Source organism: Saccopteryx leptura, chromosome 6 (assembly GCF_036850995.1).
Source record: "Saccopteryx leptura isolate mSacLep1 chromosome 6, mSacLep1_pri_phased_curated, whole genome shotgun sequence".
Classification (NCBI taxonomy): Eukaryota; Metazoa; Chordata; class Mammalia; order Chiroptera; family Emballonuridae; genus Saccopteryx; species Saccopteryx leptura.
Window position 1 is genome coordinate 179,941,223 of NC_089508.1, and position 14,019 is coordinate 179,955,241.

Here is a 14,019-nt window from a genome sequence, read left to right on the forward strand (position 1 = left end):
CCTCCGGAGACATGAGAGTCAGTATTCTTGCAAACAAAAGAATCACACACCCGGCCCTGGCCAGTTGGCTCAGTGGTAGAGCATCTGCCTGGCGTGAATGAGTCCCGGGTTCGATTTCCGGCCAGGGCACACAGGAGAAGCGCCCATCTGCTTCTCCACCCCTCCCCCTCTCCTTCCTCTCTGTCTCTCTCTTCCCCTCCCACTAGCTCTGGTTGCAACAGAGCAACGCCCCAGATGGGCAGAGCATTGCCCCCTGGTGGGCGTGCCGGGTGGACCCCGGTCAGGCGCATGCGGGAGTCTGTCTGACTGCCTCCCCATTTCCAACTTCAGAAAAATACAAAAAAAAAGAAAAAGAATCACATACCCTGTGCATGTACACTGAAAAGGTATATAATAAGATGTAAGAAATCTGACTTCCGGGAACTCATGTTTTGAAGCCTCTTAGGTCATGTTGGTCTGTCCGCTAAATAAATCCCCTTTCCTTCAGCAAGTTATCTGAGCATCTTTGTCCTCTGTGAGTTGCTTCCTGCATTCCTGCAACACTGTACACTGTAACTTTCCTAACACACTTGCAGGTGTTAGATGGGATGCTGCCCAATCCAGGGATCATTTAATAAAGCCAACTAAACCTTAAAATTGATTCAGTCGAATTTTTTATTTTTTGTGCCATCTGTTCTGGTAATTAAAAATTTTTGAAAAAAATAACATGTATTTCTTTAAAATGTAAAAGTGAAAATAGCTAACTCAGTAAGATTACCCATTATCATAGCTATGTTTTTCTTATTAAGAATTTGCAGTGCCTAGAGTTTAGGAATGTAAATATTAATTTTGATTCTACGGTGCAATAGGTGAAGGAATAGAAAGTGTCAGAGAATACCTTGAAAATGAGTAGTCTGCAAATCATCCACGCTTGTTTTATATCTTCTTAAAACAATTACTGAAATTTACTTGGAAGTGTGGAAGTGTCTAGTAAATTCAAACCACCAGGCACAAGTCAGGGACCTCATCTCACAGAGGAATCATAGAATATGCTGGACAAGAGGGAAGATCTTTTGTAAGGTTTGGGTTCAATCCTGGATGATTGATTTCAAGGAGGGTTTAAGGAAGCAGTTCTGGATGGGCTGCTGTTTGTAAATCGGGATTAGTTACACTGGGATCAGTTAGTATCTAGGTGACCTTGTGAAGTGAGGGTGGTATAGCGATTGAGTATCCTACTACCGGTAATAGTTTGGAATAACAGTGTGGGTTTGGAGGGATCATTAGTAAGAAAAGAGTGGTCACTCAAAGAGGAGGTGGCTATGGCATTTTTAGTTACTGATGACTTTGAGAAACAGTGTTTCCTATTTAAGGGGAAGACTTACCCTAGGGAGCTATAACCCTTGCAGCCAAAAACCTTAGATTCACCACTTAGAAGTTGGAGGGGTACAGATTTGGTTTCAAACTGAACACTTTTGTGTGTCAATGATATAATATGGAGCTGAGACATATAGAAGGTGATACAGGGAGAAAATAAGGGAAGGGGTGGGTTAGGATCCTTTCTTTTTGATGTATTAAGAGCATTCGATAATTGCTTATTGGCTAAATCATTCAATCAATTTTGGTTCTGAAATGCCAGGGAAGAAGGGCCAATGAGCTGGCATATATTGAGAACCAGGTCTTTGCCTGTCCCCATTAAAGGTTAGAATTTTTAAGAAAGCCTGAATTAAGTATTAAGGTCTCATTTTGTTCCTAAACAGAGTCCTGTTGTTATTCTAGAAAGAGCATCCTCACCTGAGGTTCTGAGGAAAGGCCGTCAATTAGGGAATAATCAGTCCATTCTTAATCACAAGCTAACAGAATGACTCAAATAAGGCTGTTTGATCCATGTGCACTTAAATTTCTTAATTTTTAATTCTGCTTTGCTAGTGTACTTTAGACCTAATATGGGTCATTTCGCCCACCTGACTATGTATTTTTTTCATATCTCTAATCGAAATACCACTGTTATGCATCCATTTTTCTGTTATTTTCCTGAAGACGACAATGGCTTTCCTCCAGCATGCCTCTTCTTTTTTATTTGATCTGGCCTATTTACTTTATGGACAAATAGTTGATTAGCTGAAGACTTTAGGAAAGTAGTTCTGTTGCCACTTCATCTTGACTTTTTAAATGTCACAATCTTTTCATTCTTGGTCCCTCACGTGTGTCCAGGGAAAAAAACACACCTCTGTATCTTGATACCATAAGCATCATCATGATTATTTGTAGTTGGAAACTATCATCACTTCCCTTCTTTATGTGTGGGAAACAGCTTTAAAAAACACCTAAAGGTCCATTTTTAAGATGTCAGAAGTTTTGATTTTTTGTTTTGCTTCCCAAGAAACAAGCTGTAATCTTGGAAGGAAAAAGTTTTCCGGGAGGAGCCCAAAGAGTTTAGGTTCCTCCTATTGGTTCTTCCTGGGAGTCTCCGCCCCACTCTGGTCCCGCCTCCTGGGCGGAGGAGCCAATAGGGGCTCGAGTTGTGGTTCAAACGCCGGGCCTGGCGCGACCACTGGAGGCTGTGCCTTGGGCGCTTCTGGCTGTTGATCCTAACGTGGGTGAATGGAGAGGTCGCGGGTGGCGGGGCGACGCGAGAGGGTGTCTGGCGAGGAAAAAAAACGCGTGTTGGGGGCTGGGGCCCGGGAGCCGGGGTCAGGGAGTTGGGGTGCCGGCGAGGGCTGGGGTGTTGGGGTGCGGGGCCGGGCGCCGAGGGGTCGGGGCCAAAGGCTGGGCCTTGGGGTGTCGCTGGGGTTTCCCAGGGTCGTCTGTAGCGCCGAGCCCGGTTGAGCCGCGGCCTCGACGGTTCGGTTCTGATGAGTACCAGGGTCTCTACCGGCCCAAACCGCCAACTCCTCTGGAACTTAGAGCCTGTGACGCAGGCTTCAGGAGTTAAGCGCTGGACTGAGTGCCGTTGGCTCAGGCTCGCTTCTCCCTCGGCGTAGCGCTTGTTTTCGCGTGGACTTGCCGGTGTGGGAAGTTGGGTCTGTGCTGCACCTTCGGTTCTTCTCGTCTTCCCTGACCCCCAGGGTCTAATTTGTATTTCACACCCCTAGTGCCTCCAGAATGGCTACTGTGATCTTTGTGGATAAGGAGAATGGAGAACCAGGCGCACTTGTGACTCCTAAGGACCGGCGGAAGCTGGGGCCCCGGCCTAGTAAGTAGACAGCTGCAATCAGATACGCAGGTATTGTTGATCAAGTGTGGATGTGACCTGGAGCCTTTCCTGTCTCTTGTAGGCAGTGGGAGTCACTTTTGCTAAATACAGGCATGCCTTTTTTTTTTTTTTTTTTTTTTTTTGTATTTTTCTGAAGCTGGAAACGGGGAGAGACAGTCAGACAGACTCCCGCATGCGCCCAACTGGGATCCACCCGGCACGCCCACCAGGGGCGACGCTCTGCCCACCAGGGGGCGATGCTCTGCCCCTCCGGGGCGTCGCTCTGCCGCAACCAGAGCCACTCTAGCGCCTGGGGTAGAGGCCAAGGAGCCATCCCCAGCGCCCGGGCCATCTTTGCTCCAATGGAGCCTCGGCTGCGGGAGGGGAAGAGAGAGACAGAGAGGAAGGAGGGGGGGAGGGGTGGAGAAGCAGATGGGCTCTTCTCCTGTGTGCCCTGGCCGGGAATCGAACCTGGGACTCCTGCACGCCAGGCCGACACTCTACCACTGAGCCAACTGGCCAGGGCTCTTTTTTTTTTTTTTTTTAAAGATTTTACTTATTGATTTTACAGAGGAGAGAGAGGAGGGGAGCGAGAAGTAGCAACTCATAGTTGCTTCAGTTTAGTTGTTCATTGCTTGCTTGTTGCTTGTCGTATGTGCCTCGACACGGCAGGACCAGGGTTTCAAACCCTGACCTCAGCATTCTAGGGTGACTCTATCCACTGCGCCCACCACAGGCCAGGCATGGGCATCCCTCCTTTTATTGCACTTCGCAGAGGTTGCATTTGTTACAAATTGATGGCAAGACCCTCTACCAGAAGAAGGTTTCGATTTGCTTCATTGGGATACTTAGGTTATTCCTTTGATTTGCAACTGAACCCGCCATATCTCCGAGGGATGCCTGTACTGCTGTTACAACGTGCTTGTTATGAATCTGTTTCGTGTTCAATATTTGAATGAGATTGACAATGGCCATGCCACTGTCAAAAATGGGGGTTAAATTTGTGGTGAGAATTAGGAAAATTTTAGTCAGCCCTCAAGTGGCACAGGTGTATACTGCCTGAATAATCTTAGGGTACTTTTTTTTATTTTTATTTTTTTAAATATCAGTCAGAGCTTTAGGTGGGAAATCTCAGGTTTCAACACCCCATGTTGGCAAAGTGTTTGATGCTCCACCAGCCATACCTAAAGCTCCCAGGAAGGCTCTGGGAACTGTCAACAGAACGACAGAAAAGTCATCAAAGACCAAGGGACCTCTCAAACAGAAACAGACAGACTTCGGTGCTAAAAAGAAGGTAAGTGTTAGCTGTAAAGACACCGTTGAAACACTTCAGCACTCTTTGCTCTTACACTGACTGTTGGCATCCTATCTGCTCTCTTCCCTGCGAGTAGGGCAAATATAGACTAGCGAACAGATGGGCAGGAGAGAGTCGTACTGTTGTTGTGGACTTTCTCTGTGCCTCGAGATCGAAAGCCTCCAAAGCAGCGGTGAATATTTTCGCCTCACCTGCCCTTAACTAACGTCTCGAGGTGGGTTGGGTGGTCGTACAGGTGTACCCCAGAGATTGTGGGTTGGGTTCCAGGCCACCGTAGTAAAGCAAGTATTGCCATAAAGCAAGTCATCTTTTTGATGGAGGGTCCCGCCTTCAAGGCACCATCTGTGAAATGCAATAAAGCGAGCAGTGATAAATCGAGATTTCTGTATCTGCTTACACATACAGAAAGTACTGAGATGGAGGTTCTTTGCAAGAGGTCACGTTAACATAACAGCTCAGGTGTTGCCATCCTCCTCCCCGCATCCCAGAGCAAGCTCCAGCCTGTTAGGTGATAATTGGCTAGCCTGTGTATGAGCTACAGCTAGTGCATCCCAGGCCGAGAGAACTTGGCTGAGAAAGAGGACTTGGGTGTGCGGATTAGCACTTTAAGTAATTGTTTTGTTTAATGTGTGTTGGCGGGGGGAGGGGGGGGGGAGAAACACTGAGCTAAGGCTGGTGGAAACATGGAAAATCACACTTCCAAAAGCCATAAATGGCTTTTAGAATCAGCTTCTATTCTGGCTAACTCATGCCCCTTTCCTCTGCTGTTAGGTTGAGCGATTGAGTTAATTACCTCTGCTTTGCATTCTGGGTGACTTAGGCTGATAGGAGCTAATGCTTAAATTTGAGACTTCACTTTGGAGCCATGCTGTAAAATTGCTTGTTGAATTGTATTTGTGTGTAATCGTGAGAACCAAGGATCATGGTTCTTAGAAGTCAGCATGAGATTGAAAAAATTTGAAATGCAGCAAAGCCTTCACATGTCGAAGGAGCCCTCGTGAACTCGTATTGTCTTGGATTGTTTTAGGTGGCTGAGAAGACTGGTAAAGCCAAGAGCTCTGTTCCTGCCTCAGATGACACCTTTCCAGAAATAGAAAAATTCTTTCCCTTCAATCCTCAAGGTAGTATCTTTTGGTATTACAAAAAAGCGTTAGCCTTGAGCTTCTCTTAGACTCTAATTCAGCTGTAACTTGATATGGATATGAATATGACACATGACCCCGAAGTGGAATGAGACCGAAGCCGGGTTGCTTTGAACAAATACACTTGTTGGTAGATTTATTTGTGAGGTGTCATCATGGGTCAGAGGGGAATTGGAGCAACGATATGGAGAACGTTCTTCTGTCCCCAGAGCTTACCTCGTAGAGGAGAGATGTGTTCACTGACCTTGAACAAGTCTGCATGGACGGCCCTTAGTAAGCCTGTTAGAAAGTGGGCTTTATGTCAAATTGAACAATGCCTGAAAGCTGCACATAGCCAGTGAAAACATGAGTTGTTTACTCTTTCAACCTGCTACACGTACCTGAAATACTTTCTGTTCTGGAACCAGCTTGAGAGGCTACTGTATGCCAGGCCCTGCCCTCCACCACTGACTGTGAGCAAGCTGAGAAACAGGGCCTGTTAGGGGAACCGAGCCTGGCCTGGGACAGTGGGGGAAAGTTTATGATGAAGTGACACAGAGTGGAGTCTTCAAGGCTAGATAGCTGGGTGAAGGGGTGGGCAAGGCAGGAGCAGTGCACGCTCACTGCACGTAGAAGTGTGTGCAGAGATCCTGAGGCAGAAGCAAGGACTGGAGTGCTTCTCGGGGACTGAGAGGCAGAGTGAGGGACGATACAGGTGATGCAGTGGGGGCGATCGCGCAGGGCCTCTGGCCTTCAGCTGGGTATTTTCCCTTTCATCCAGTGGGCATTTGGTCATTCTAGTACACAGCCTGGTCGTTTGTGGCTTTTCTACATTACAAAAACAATTCCACAATGAGTATTCTGGAAATTACACTGTTGTGAGTATACCCAGTGAGTAAACTTGAATTGCTGAGTCTCAAATGATGTGTCATGATGTTCTGATAGCATACATGCTAATGATTACCATTCAGTCATTAAAGAAAATGAGGTGGATTTATGCATTTTGGCCAGGAAAGGGGGCTACAGGATGCAGTGTTTCAGGAAAGAGACATGGCCAAGATGTCCTTTAAAATAGCAGAGATTGCTGATAGTTTTAAATGTGTTAAAAACTATTAGAAAGGCAGTGGGTGTCTCGTTTTAAATTGGGGTGTGTGCCCAGTGAGAGCAAATGTGATAATTAGCCATTTTTAGTTACTTTAACTTTTGTTTGTATCTTTGTTTTCCTTTGATAATGTGGTTTTTTAGAAGAGATTATAGTGGATAAAAGAAATTAACCCTGTTATGTTGCAGACTTGTTTCCTCTGGAGTCTTTTTTGTCTGTTTATGGTTTCCTTTACAATTCAGTGGTTTTAAATCAAGTAATCACTATCACTCAATTCCTTTTTGACTTCTGGGCTTTACCAAGCTTGAAAAGGAGTAGCTGTATCCCTAATAGTCCTTAGAGAACATTCACACTTCACAAAATGATGTGTTTTTGGTTCTTAATGTTTGAGAAAGTGGTTAACCTCCTTGAGAGGAGGAGGAGGAACAATTCAGTATTTAAATCTTACTTTTGTTCCTGTGAAGAAAGAGCTTTTAAAAAACTAACACAGTGGTCCTCAAATTTTTTGTTAAATCACTCTTATACTTAAAAATTAGTGAAGACCCCAAAGAACTTTTGTTTGTGTATTCTGCTTATATTTCCTGTATTAGAAATTAAAATGGAGATATTTAAAATTACTAATCAGTTAAAAAATGAACCTATTATGTTAATATAAATAACATTTAAAAAGACATATAAAATTAACCTTTTCAGAACAAAAGAACTCATTCAGAGGACTTGGCAAGGTTTTATATTTTTGAAAACTTGCCTAACTTGGCTTAATATAAGACAGCTGGATTCTCATCTGAGGTCTGCATTCAATCTGTTGCATCTGTTTGGGTTAAAGTATATGCAGATAATCTGGCCTCATGCAGTTAGGAAAGGGAGAAGTGTTTTAGTAGTCTTTTTAGAATATTATAAATATATAGGTAGTTTTCTTTGCTGCTACACTAAAATCCAATCAGTGGCTGGTTCTGAACATATAGTTGCAATGTGAAATCTGAAACTAAGTCAATGAACGTTTTATATCTGACAATAAAGTCCATTGTCTGTTTTGCACTTCAAATACATCTTTTATTTTTGCATTCATCATGCATTGATCATTTAGGAATATTGGTTTCTTGAGAAATGTAGATTATCCAAATATTGAAATGCTTCATTATGCAATATCAAAAGCTGGTCCCAGCAGGAAAGTCTTTAAGTATCAGGAAGCTGTCAAGTCTAATGATTGCAGACAGGTTTTCCAAATTTCTAGTTTTTTCTTGAAATTGTAATTTTATCATTGGCAGCAAATCCAGCGGGGAAAAAGTATTAATGATGTTATTAGAAAAATAGTTTTGACCTCGTGGAGCCAGAAAGGGTCCCGGAGTCTGCGGACCATACTGAGACTTGCCCCTGACGCGGTGCTTTGTTTGCGACAGACTTTGAGAGTTTCGACCTGCCCGAAGAACACCAGATCGCGCAGCTCCCCTTGAACGGGGTGCCCCTCATGATCCTTGATGAGGACAGGAAGCTCGAAGAGCTGTTCCACCTCGGCCCCCCTTCGCCTCTGAAGATGCCCTCTCCACCCTGGGGGTCCAGTAAGTGAACAGGCGCCCTCGGAGAAGGGCTGCAGTTTGTCATGGCAACTCGCATCACTGTGGGGACAGACTTGTGTGGAAGGCTAGCTGACAGGTCATTTCTGTCCTTCAAACTACAGGATGTCGTTTCAGAGCATGAAAACTATTCTCAATTGGTATTGCTTTTGAGTTCTAAATGCCCAGGTAAAATCAGGTGTTTCTGGAATCTGGAGGGCCTTAGATACAGCAAAACACGACTGAACTTAGCATATAGCTTCTTAGATAATGAGTTCAAGTATAATAAACTTGCTTGGAATGAGAATTCCAAGTTATAGCGAAAGCTTGTACAGGGTCAGGACATGTGCAGTGGCACGGAATAACAAAACCTTACTGCGCAAGGTTTGGGGTCTTGGTTCAGACTGGTGGTCAGAAACCATCATGAGTATGTTTTCTCTTTGTTTTACACTATTTGGTAAATTTACATGAGTGATTTTGTTGGCTCTTACTTGGATCTCTAAGAACAAATAGTTTCAGTTACCTCTAAGATTTATTTCCTAATAGAGGTTAGTTCTGGGACCACAGCCACATTGAGGAAGTGTGTGTGTGTGTGTGTGTGTGTGTGTGTGTGTGTGTGTGTGTATAGACGGGGCAGGCAGGGATTCGTTAGACAAAGGGAAAATAGTTGGTGATTAACAGTGCCAGCTAATATGTATGTAGAGATGGACAGTGAACCAAGGACTTGCACATATTAAGAACTTTCTGTTTCCTAGATCTGTTGGAGTCTCCCTCAAGCATTCTGTCAGCTCTGGATGTTGAATTGCCGCCTGTTTGCTATGACTCAGATTTAAGTTTCTAAGTGCTTTATAGTTTGTGTGTATGTATTAATAATTTGTATTAATAAAGCAATTCTTTAACTGACTCTTAATATTGTGGCTGGTATTTATAATTTACTTAAAATAGTATAAAAAATAGTAGGTGTGTTGATAGACGAGAGTCTGCCATCTGACAAGTTTGTCTGATTTGAAAAATTTCCCTTCAAGCCCTTTGGTTTGCTTTAACATCTAATTTTAGAAGCTGCCACTGTTTTCCCTGAAACATATCCTCCTCAATATGTACTTTATTGCCTTTTTGTGGCCATTAACTAATGATAGTTATTAGATCTCTTAATTAAAAGCCACTTCAAGCTCATTAAGTATCTGTACATCACTAGGCATTCTTTATTGCTGATTCTATTTAGTTTCTCATGACTAACCTTTTCAATAGTGAGTTTTTTTCATGCTCAGTGACCCCTGGGAGTGAGTTGTTTTTTTTTAATAAAAATGATATTAGTTCCAGGTCCAGTTCCAGTTTTATTAACTTAAAATCATGTTTGTTTGGGCCCTGGCCGGTTGGCTCAGTGGTAGAGCGTCGGCCTGGCGTGCAGGAGTCCCAGGTTCGATTCCCGGCCAGGGCACACAGGAGAAGCGCCCATCTGCTTCTCCACCCCTCCCCCTCTCCTTCCTCTCTGTCTCTCTCTTCCCCTCCCACAGCCGAGAGGCTCCATTGGAGCAAAGATGGCCTGGGCGCTGGGGATGGCTCTGTGGCCTCTGCCTCAGGCGCTAGAATGGCCTTGGTCGCAATAGAGGGACATCCCAGAGGGGCAGAGCGTCGCCCCCTCGTGGGCATGCCGGGTGGGTCCCGGTCGGGCGCATGCGGGAGTCTGACTGCCTCCCCGTTTCCAGCTTTGGAAAAATGCAAAAAAAAAAAAAAAAAAAAAAAATCATGTTTGTTTGATAACCAATTTATGGAAACAAGAAGAACATACATTTATTTGTCTTTTTTTAATGTTGCCTTACACATTTTTAAAATAAATCTATCGTACTCTGGTCAGGAGGCACGAGGACGCATATGAACTTTCTTACTACTCAGAGCGTTAATACTCAGTATTCAGTGATCAGAATTTGAAAGTCTCTAAGTCTCCTAAGAATTGCATCTCCTTGGGATCTTCAGTTAGGTTCTTTGAAGATCACAGCACATCATTTACTGATGGTAAGATCTAGTTTTCACCTATGGGAAACTATTAAGTTGCTACTCTGTGTTGGGGACTGTTTTAAGGATTAATAAGCATTATCATGTTTCATGTTTCTGACCCTATTTTTCAGATGAGAAAAACATTGTCCCTCGGTTCTGACTTGTAGTTTGAGGCGGGAGGGTGCTGTGGAGAGATGCTGCAGGAGAGTCGGGGAGCGCGGGCACCGAGTCACACCGGGCAAAGGGGGCGGAGGAAGGGGGAGCTGGGCAGGCAGCAGACAGCCCCGCGCAGTGCTGGGCCCCAGGGGGCAGCTGGATGCAGAGCTGTTGGCTTTTGGGGGGGGGGGGGGACCGTGTTCCTGAAGACCTTGCTGTATAGCGTACTTGGGCTGCCATGCAGAACACCACAGACTGGGGATTTAAACAGCGAAACTTATTTTCTGACAATTCTGGAGGCTAGAAGTACAAGACTGAGGTGTCGGTAGGGCTAGCTGCTTCTGAGGCCTCTGTCCTTGGCTTGCTGACGGCTCTCTTGTCGTCCTTACATGCTCTTTCTCTGTGCTGTCTGTGCTCTACTCTTACAAGGACACCAGCATATCTACCCTAAGACCTCATTTTAAGTTAATTACCTCTTTAATGGCTCTTATCTCCAAACAGTTACGTTCTGAGTAGCGAGGCTAAGTTCAACCTAGGAACTTTGGGGCAGTGGGGTGGCGGGGAGACGCTTAGCCCCAGGTAGCGTTCGCATGTTGAAGAGGAGACGTGCAGATGGCATAAACAAGCTACACTCACTTTTTTTTTTTGTTTGTTTTTTGTTTTTTGTTTTTTTTTTTCATTTTTCTGAAGCTGGAAACGGGGAGAGACAGTCAGACAGACTCCCGCATGCGCCCGACCGGGATCCACCCGGCACGCCCACCATGGGGCGACGCTCTGCCCACCAGGGGGCGATGCTCTGCCCATCCTGGGCGTCGCCATGTTGCGACCAGAGCCACTCTAGCGCCTGGGGCAGAGGCCACAGAGCCATCCCCAGCGCCCGGGCCATCTTTGCTCCAATGGAGCCTCGGCTGCGGGAGGGGAAGAGAGAGACAGAGAGGAAAGTGCGGCGGAGGGGTGGAGAAGCAAATGGGCGCCTCTCCTGTGTGCCCTGGCCGGGAATCGAACCGGGGTCCTCCGCACGCTAGGCCGACGCTCTACCGCTGAGCCAACCGGCCAGGGCTACACTCACTTTTTAACCTGTGCAAACTGAAAGATGATTCTTGAGAGATTCTGAAAAATTAGTAAGTGCTTCATTATTCAAAAGATTTATGCAGGCAGTCCTGCAGACAATCCAGACAGCACAGAGGGCCAGGGACACGTCGGGCTTGACGTCCACTCAGGCCCAGCCACGCCCACCAAGCAGTGAAGGACTGCAGTAATGGGTGCTCCGCGAATGGACCGGAGAAGTGGGATCAAAGCAGGCAGGGAAACCGGACAGGCTAAAGATCTAATACTCACCCCGCCACCACTGTAAGGGAGGAACCAGACCCAAACATGGTGCGGTTTGGAGCTGTTTCCACGGGTCATATGTTGACAATCAAGTAGCCCTCAGAGTTTGGATGGAGAAACCACATATCAAGGCTTTTCCAAACCTATCATTGCATCCTAGCTCATTGGTTTTGCGCTATGCAGAGGAGTTATTTGAAGGAGTGAAGGCATTTCAAGGAGTAGATTATAAAATTCAACTTTTTCAGCCAAACCTCAATATCCCTAGAACGACCTGCTCTGAGGGCAGCTTGGCTGGGATTTGACAAGGCGGTTTATAGAGCGTTCCAACAGCTTCTGACACTGGATCAAGAATGCGTCTCATACTCAACACCTGCTGGTCTATGTGTTTATCCTACACTCATTGGAGTTGAGCCTTCTCTTGGAGTCAAGAAGCCTACTAAAGCCATGATCTTAGTGGTCTTGAGCCCAGTGGCATCTTACTTTGTGAAGGGAACCTTACATCCAGCGTCTCCTCGGGCCAATCCGAAGTTTGTAAGAGCCCGGAATGGTGGGTCTGGGGACTGCGAGGTGGGAGGGGATTGCTTGCTCATCTTGTTTCTGCTCTGTGTGAAGCAATGGAGAACAGGTGTCAGCAGGTTCTTGGCTGTGTGGAGAGGATAACCACGGAACGGACGTTGGAACTATGAATCTATTTCTTTGGATAAATGAAGATGCAGAAGAACTGGCAGCTCCTCTGCTAGATGGCATCTCTCTTCCGGGAGCCACAAGGCAGAGCGTGCTGGACCCGCACGCGGTGCGGCGAAGGTAAGGTGGCGGAGAGGTGCCTCACCACAGGTGACCTACAGCAGCCCTGGAGCGGACCAAGTGGACGAGAGGTTTGGCTCCGCCCAGCCCGCCTCCTTTGCCCAGTTTCTCATGTACTGTGCAGGGGTGAGACTGCACAGCCGCCCTGTGCAGAATGGGTCTAAGCTTGCGAGCTGGATCTTGGGCAAACTGTCTGACACTCAGTGCGGAGGAGGAGAGAGGGACTGGACAGTCACCGTATCCTGAGTGGAAACTACAGGCTGTTATCTGTGTGTGCTGTGCAGACAGACTGTTGCTCTCGGATTGTGACAGATTCTGAGGCTACCTGTTTTGAGTTGTACATAATGTCGTTTATGTCATCAGTGCTAGCAGGGTGATGCTTTCCTCATGCCGGAGAAAAGGAACTGCAGTCATCAAATGGTGTTTGTAAACTTGGTAATAGCAGCTGCTCTCCCCTCTCCTCAGGAAGATGATAACGTGAGCCATATAACACAGAATTTCCCTCAGTAGTCTTTTTTTTTTTTTTTTGTATTTCTCTGAAGCTGGAAATGGGGAGAGACAGTCAGACAGACTCCCGCATGCGCCGGACCGGGATCCACCCTCTGCCCATCAGGGGGTGATGTTCTGCCCACCAGGGGGCGATGCTCTGCCCCTCCGGGGCGTCGCTCTGTCGCAACCACAGCCACTCTAGCGCCTGGGGCAGAGGCCAAGGAGCCATCCCCAGCGCCTGGGCCATCTTTGCTCCAATGGAGCCTCGGCTACGGGAGGGGAAGAGAGAGACAGAGAGGAAGGAGAGGGGGAGGGGTGGAGAAGCAGATGGGCACCTCTCTTGTGTGCCCTGGCCGGGAATCGAACCTGGGACTTCTGCACGCCAGGCGGACGCTCTACCACTGAGTCCCTCAGTAGTCTTAGTGCCTCCCTGAGTACTTCGCTCAGATGCAACAGGGCTTGTTTATTCTTTAGCATAAATTATAACCTACTCCTCAACCAAATGAGGCTTTTGTGTTGGGTGTTTGGAAGCTGACCTGAGTCTATTTCAGAGGTAATACTTCCTGTGACACATTCCTCAAAGTGTTTTTTGTTTTTTTTTTAATCAATACCTTGAAAAACTAGAGGATATCCAGGGTTAGGACTATCTAGGCAAAGGAGGGAGCAAGTGCAAAGGCCCTGAGGTAGGAATGGACTTGGTATGTGTGAGGAATTGCAGAAAGGTCAGTGGGGCTAGAAGGCAGTGAGTGACAAGGAGAGGGTTGGGAGACAGCATCAGAGAGGTGCTCAGGGGCCAAATCAGGTAGGGTCTGGGGTTTGAGTCTTCAGTGTAGGTCCTGGGCAGTGTGTGTGGGGGAAACACTGGTGGGGACAGGGTAGTGTTGAGCTGGGAAAATGGTGACTGACTGTTTGAAGCTCAGGTTATGGAGAGTTTGAAGTTAGGGTGGTGATAATATATAGGAGATGAGCGTAGGAGTGAGTGA

At 46.4% G+C, this 14,019-nt stretch overlaps 1 protein-coding gene and 1 pseudogene across 1 annotated transcript; both read left to right on the forward strand.

Moving 5' to 3' along the window:
* The first annotated feature begins 2,531 nt into the window (after nucleotides 1-2,531).
* On the forward strand, nucleotides 2,532-9,161 carry PTTG1 (PTTG1 regulator of sister chromatid separation, securin). Its single transcript, XM_066341724.1, has 6 exons — nucleotides 2,532-2,572; nucleotides 3,072-3,172; nucleotides 4,282-4,466; nucleotides 5,515-5,608; nucleotides 8,111-8,269; nucleotides 9,019-9,161. The coding sequence occupies exons 2-6, from the start codon at nucleotides 3,082-3,084 to the stop codon at nucleotides 9,102-9,104; spliced, it is 615 nt and encodes a 204-aa protein (XP_066197821.1). The 5' UTR covers nucleotides 2,532-2,572; nucleotides 3,072-3,081; the 3' UTR covers nucleotides 9,105-9,161.
* Nucleotides 9,162-11,735: 2,574 nt separating this feature from the next.
* On the forward strand, nucleotides 11,736-12,793 carry LOC136376532 (branched-chain-amino-acid aminotransferase, cytosolic pseudogene; annotated as a pseudogene).
* Nucleotides 12,794-14,019: the final 1,226 nt, after the last annotated feature.

What these genes read in the sequence shown, in the direction of transcription:
- PTTG1 (XM_066341724.1), top strand. Translation starts at nt 3,082, where the DNA reads ATGGCTACTGTGATCTTTGTGGATAAGGAGAATGGAGAACCAGGCGCA. An exon ending in ACTTCGGTGCTAAAAAGAAG is followed by an intron (nt 4,467 to 5,514) that starts GTAAGTGTTAGC and finishes GGATTGTTTTAG; the next exon opens with GTGGCTGAGAAGACTGGTAA. An exon ending in CTTTCCCTTCAATCCTCAAG is followed by an intron (nt 5,609 to 8,110) that starts GTAGTATCTTTT and finishes TGTTTGCGACAG; the next exon opens with ACTTTGAGAGTTTCGACCTG.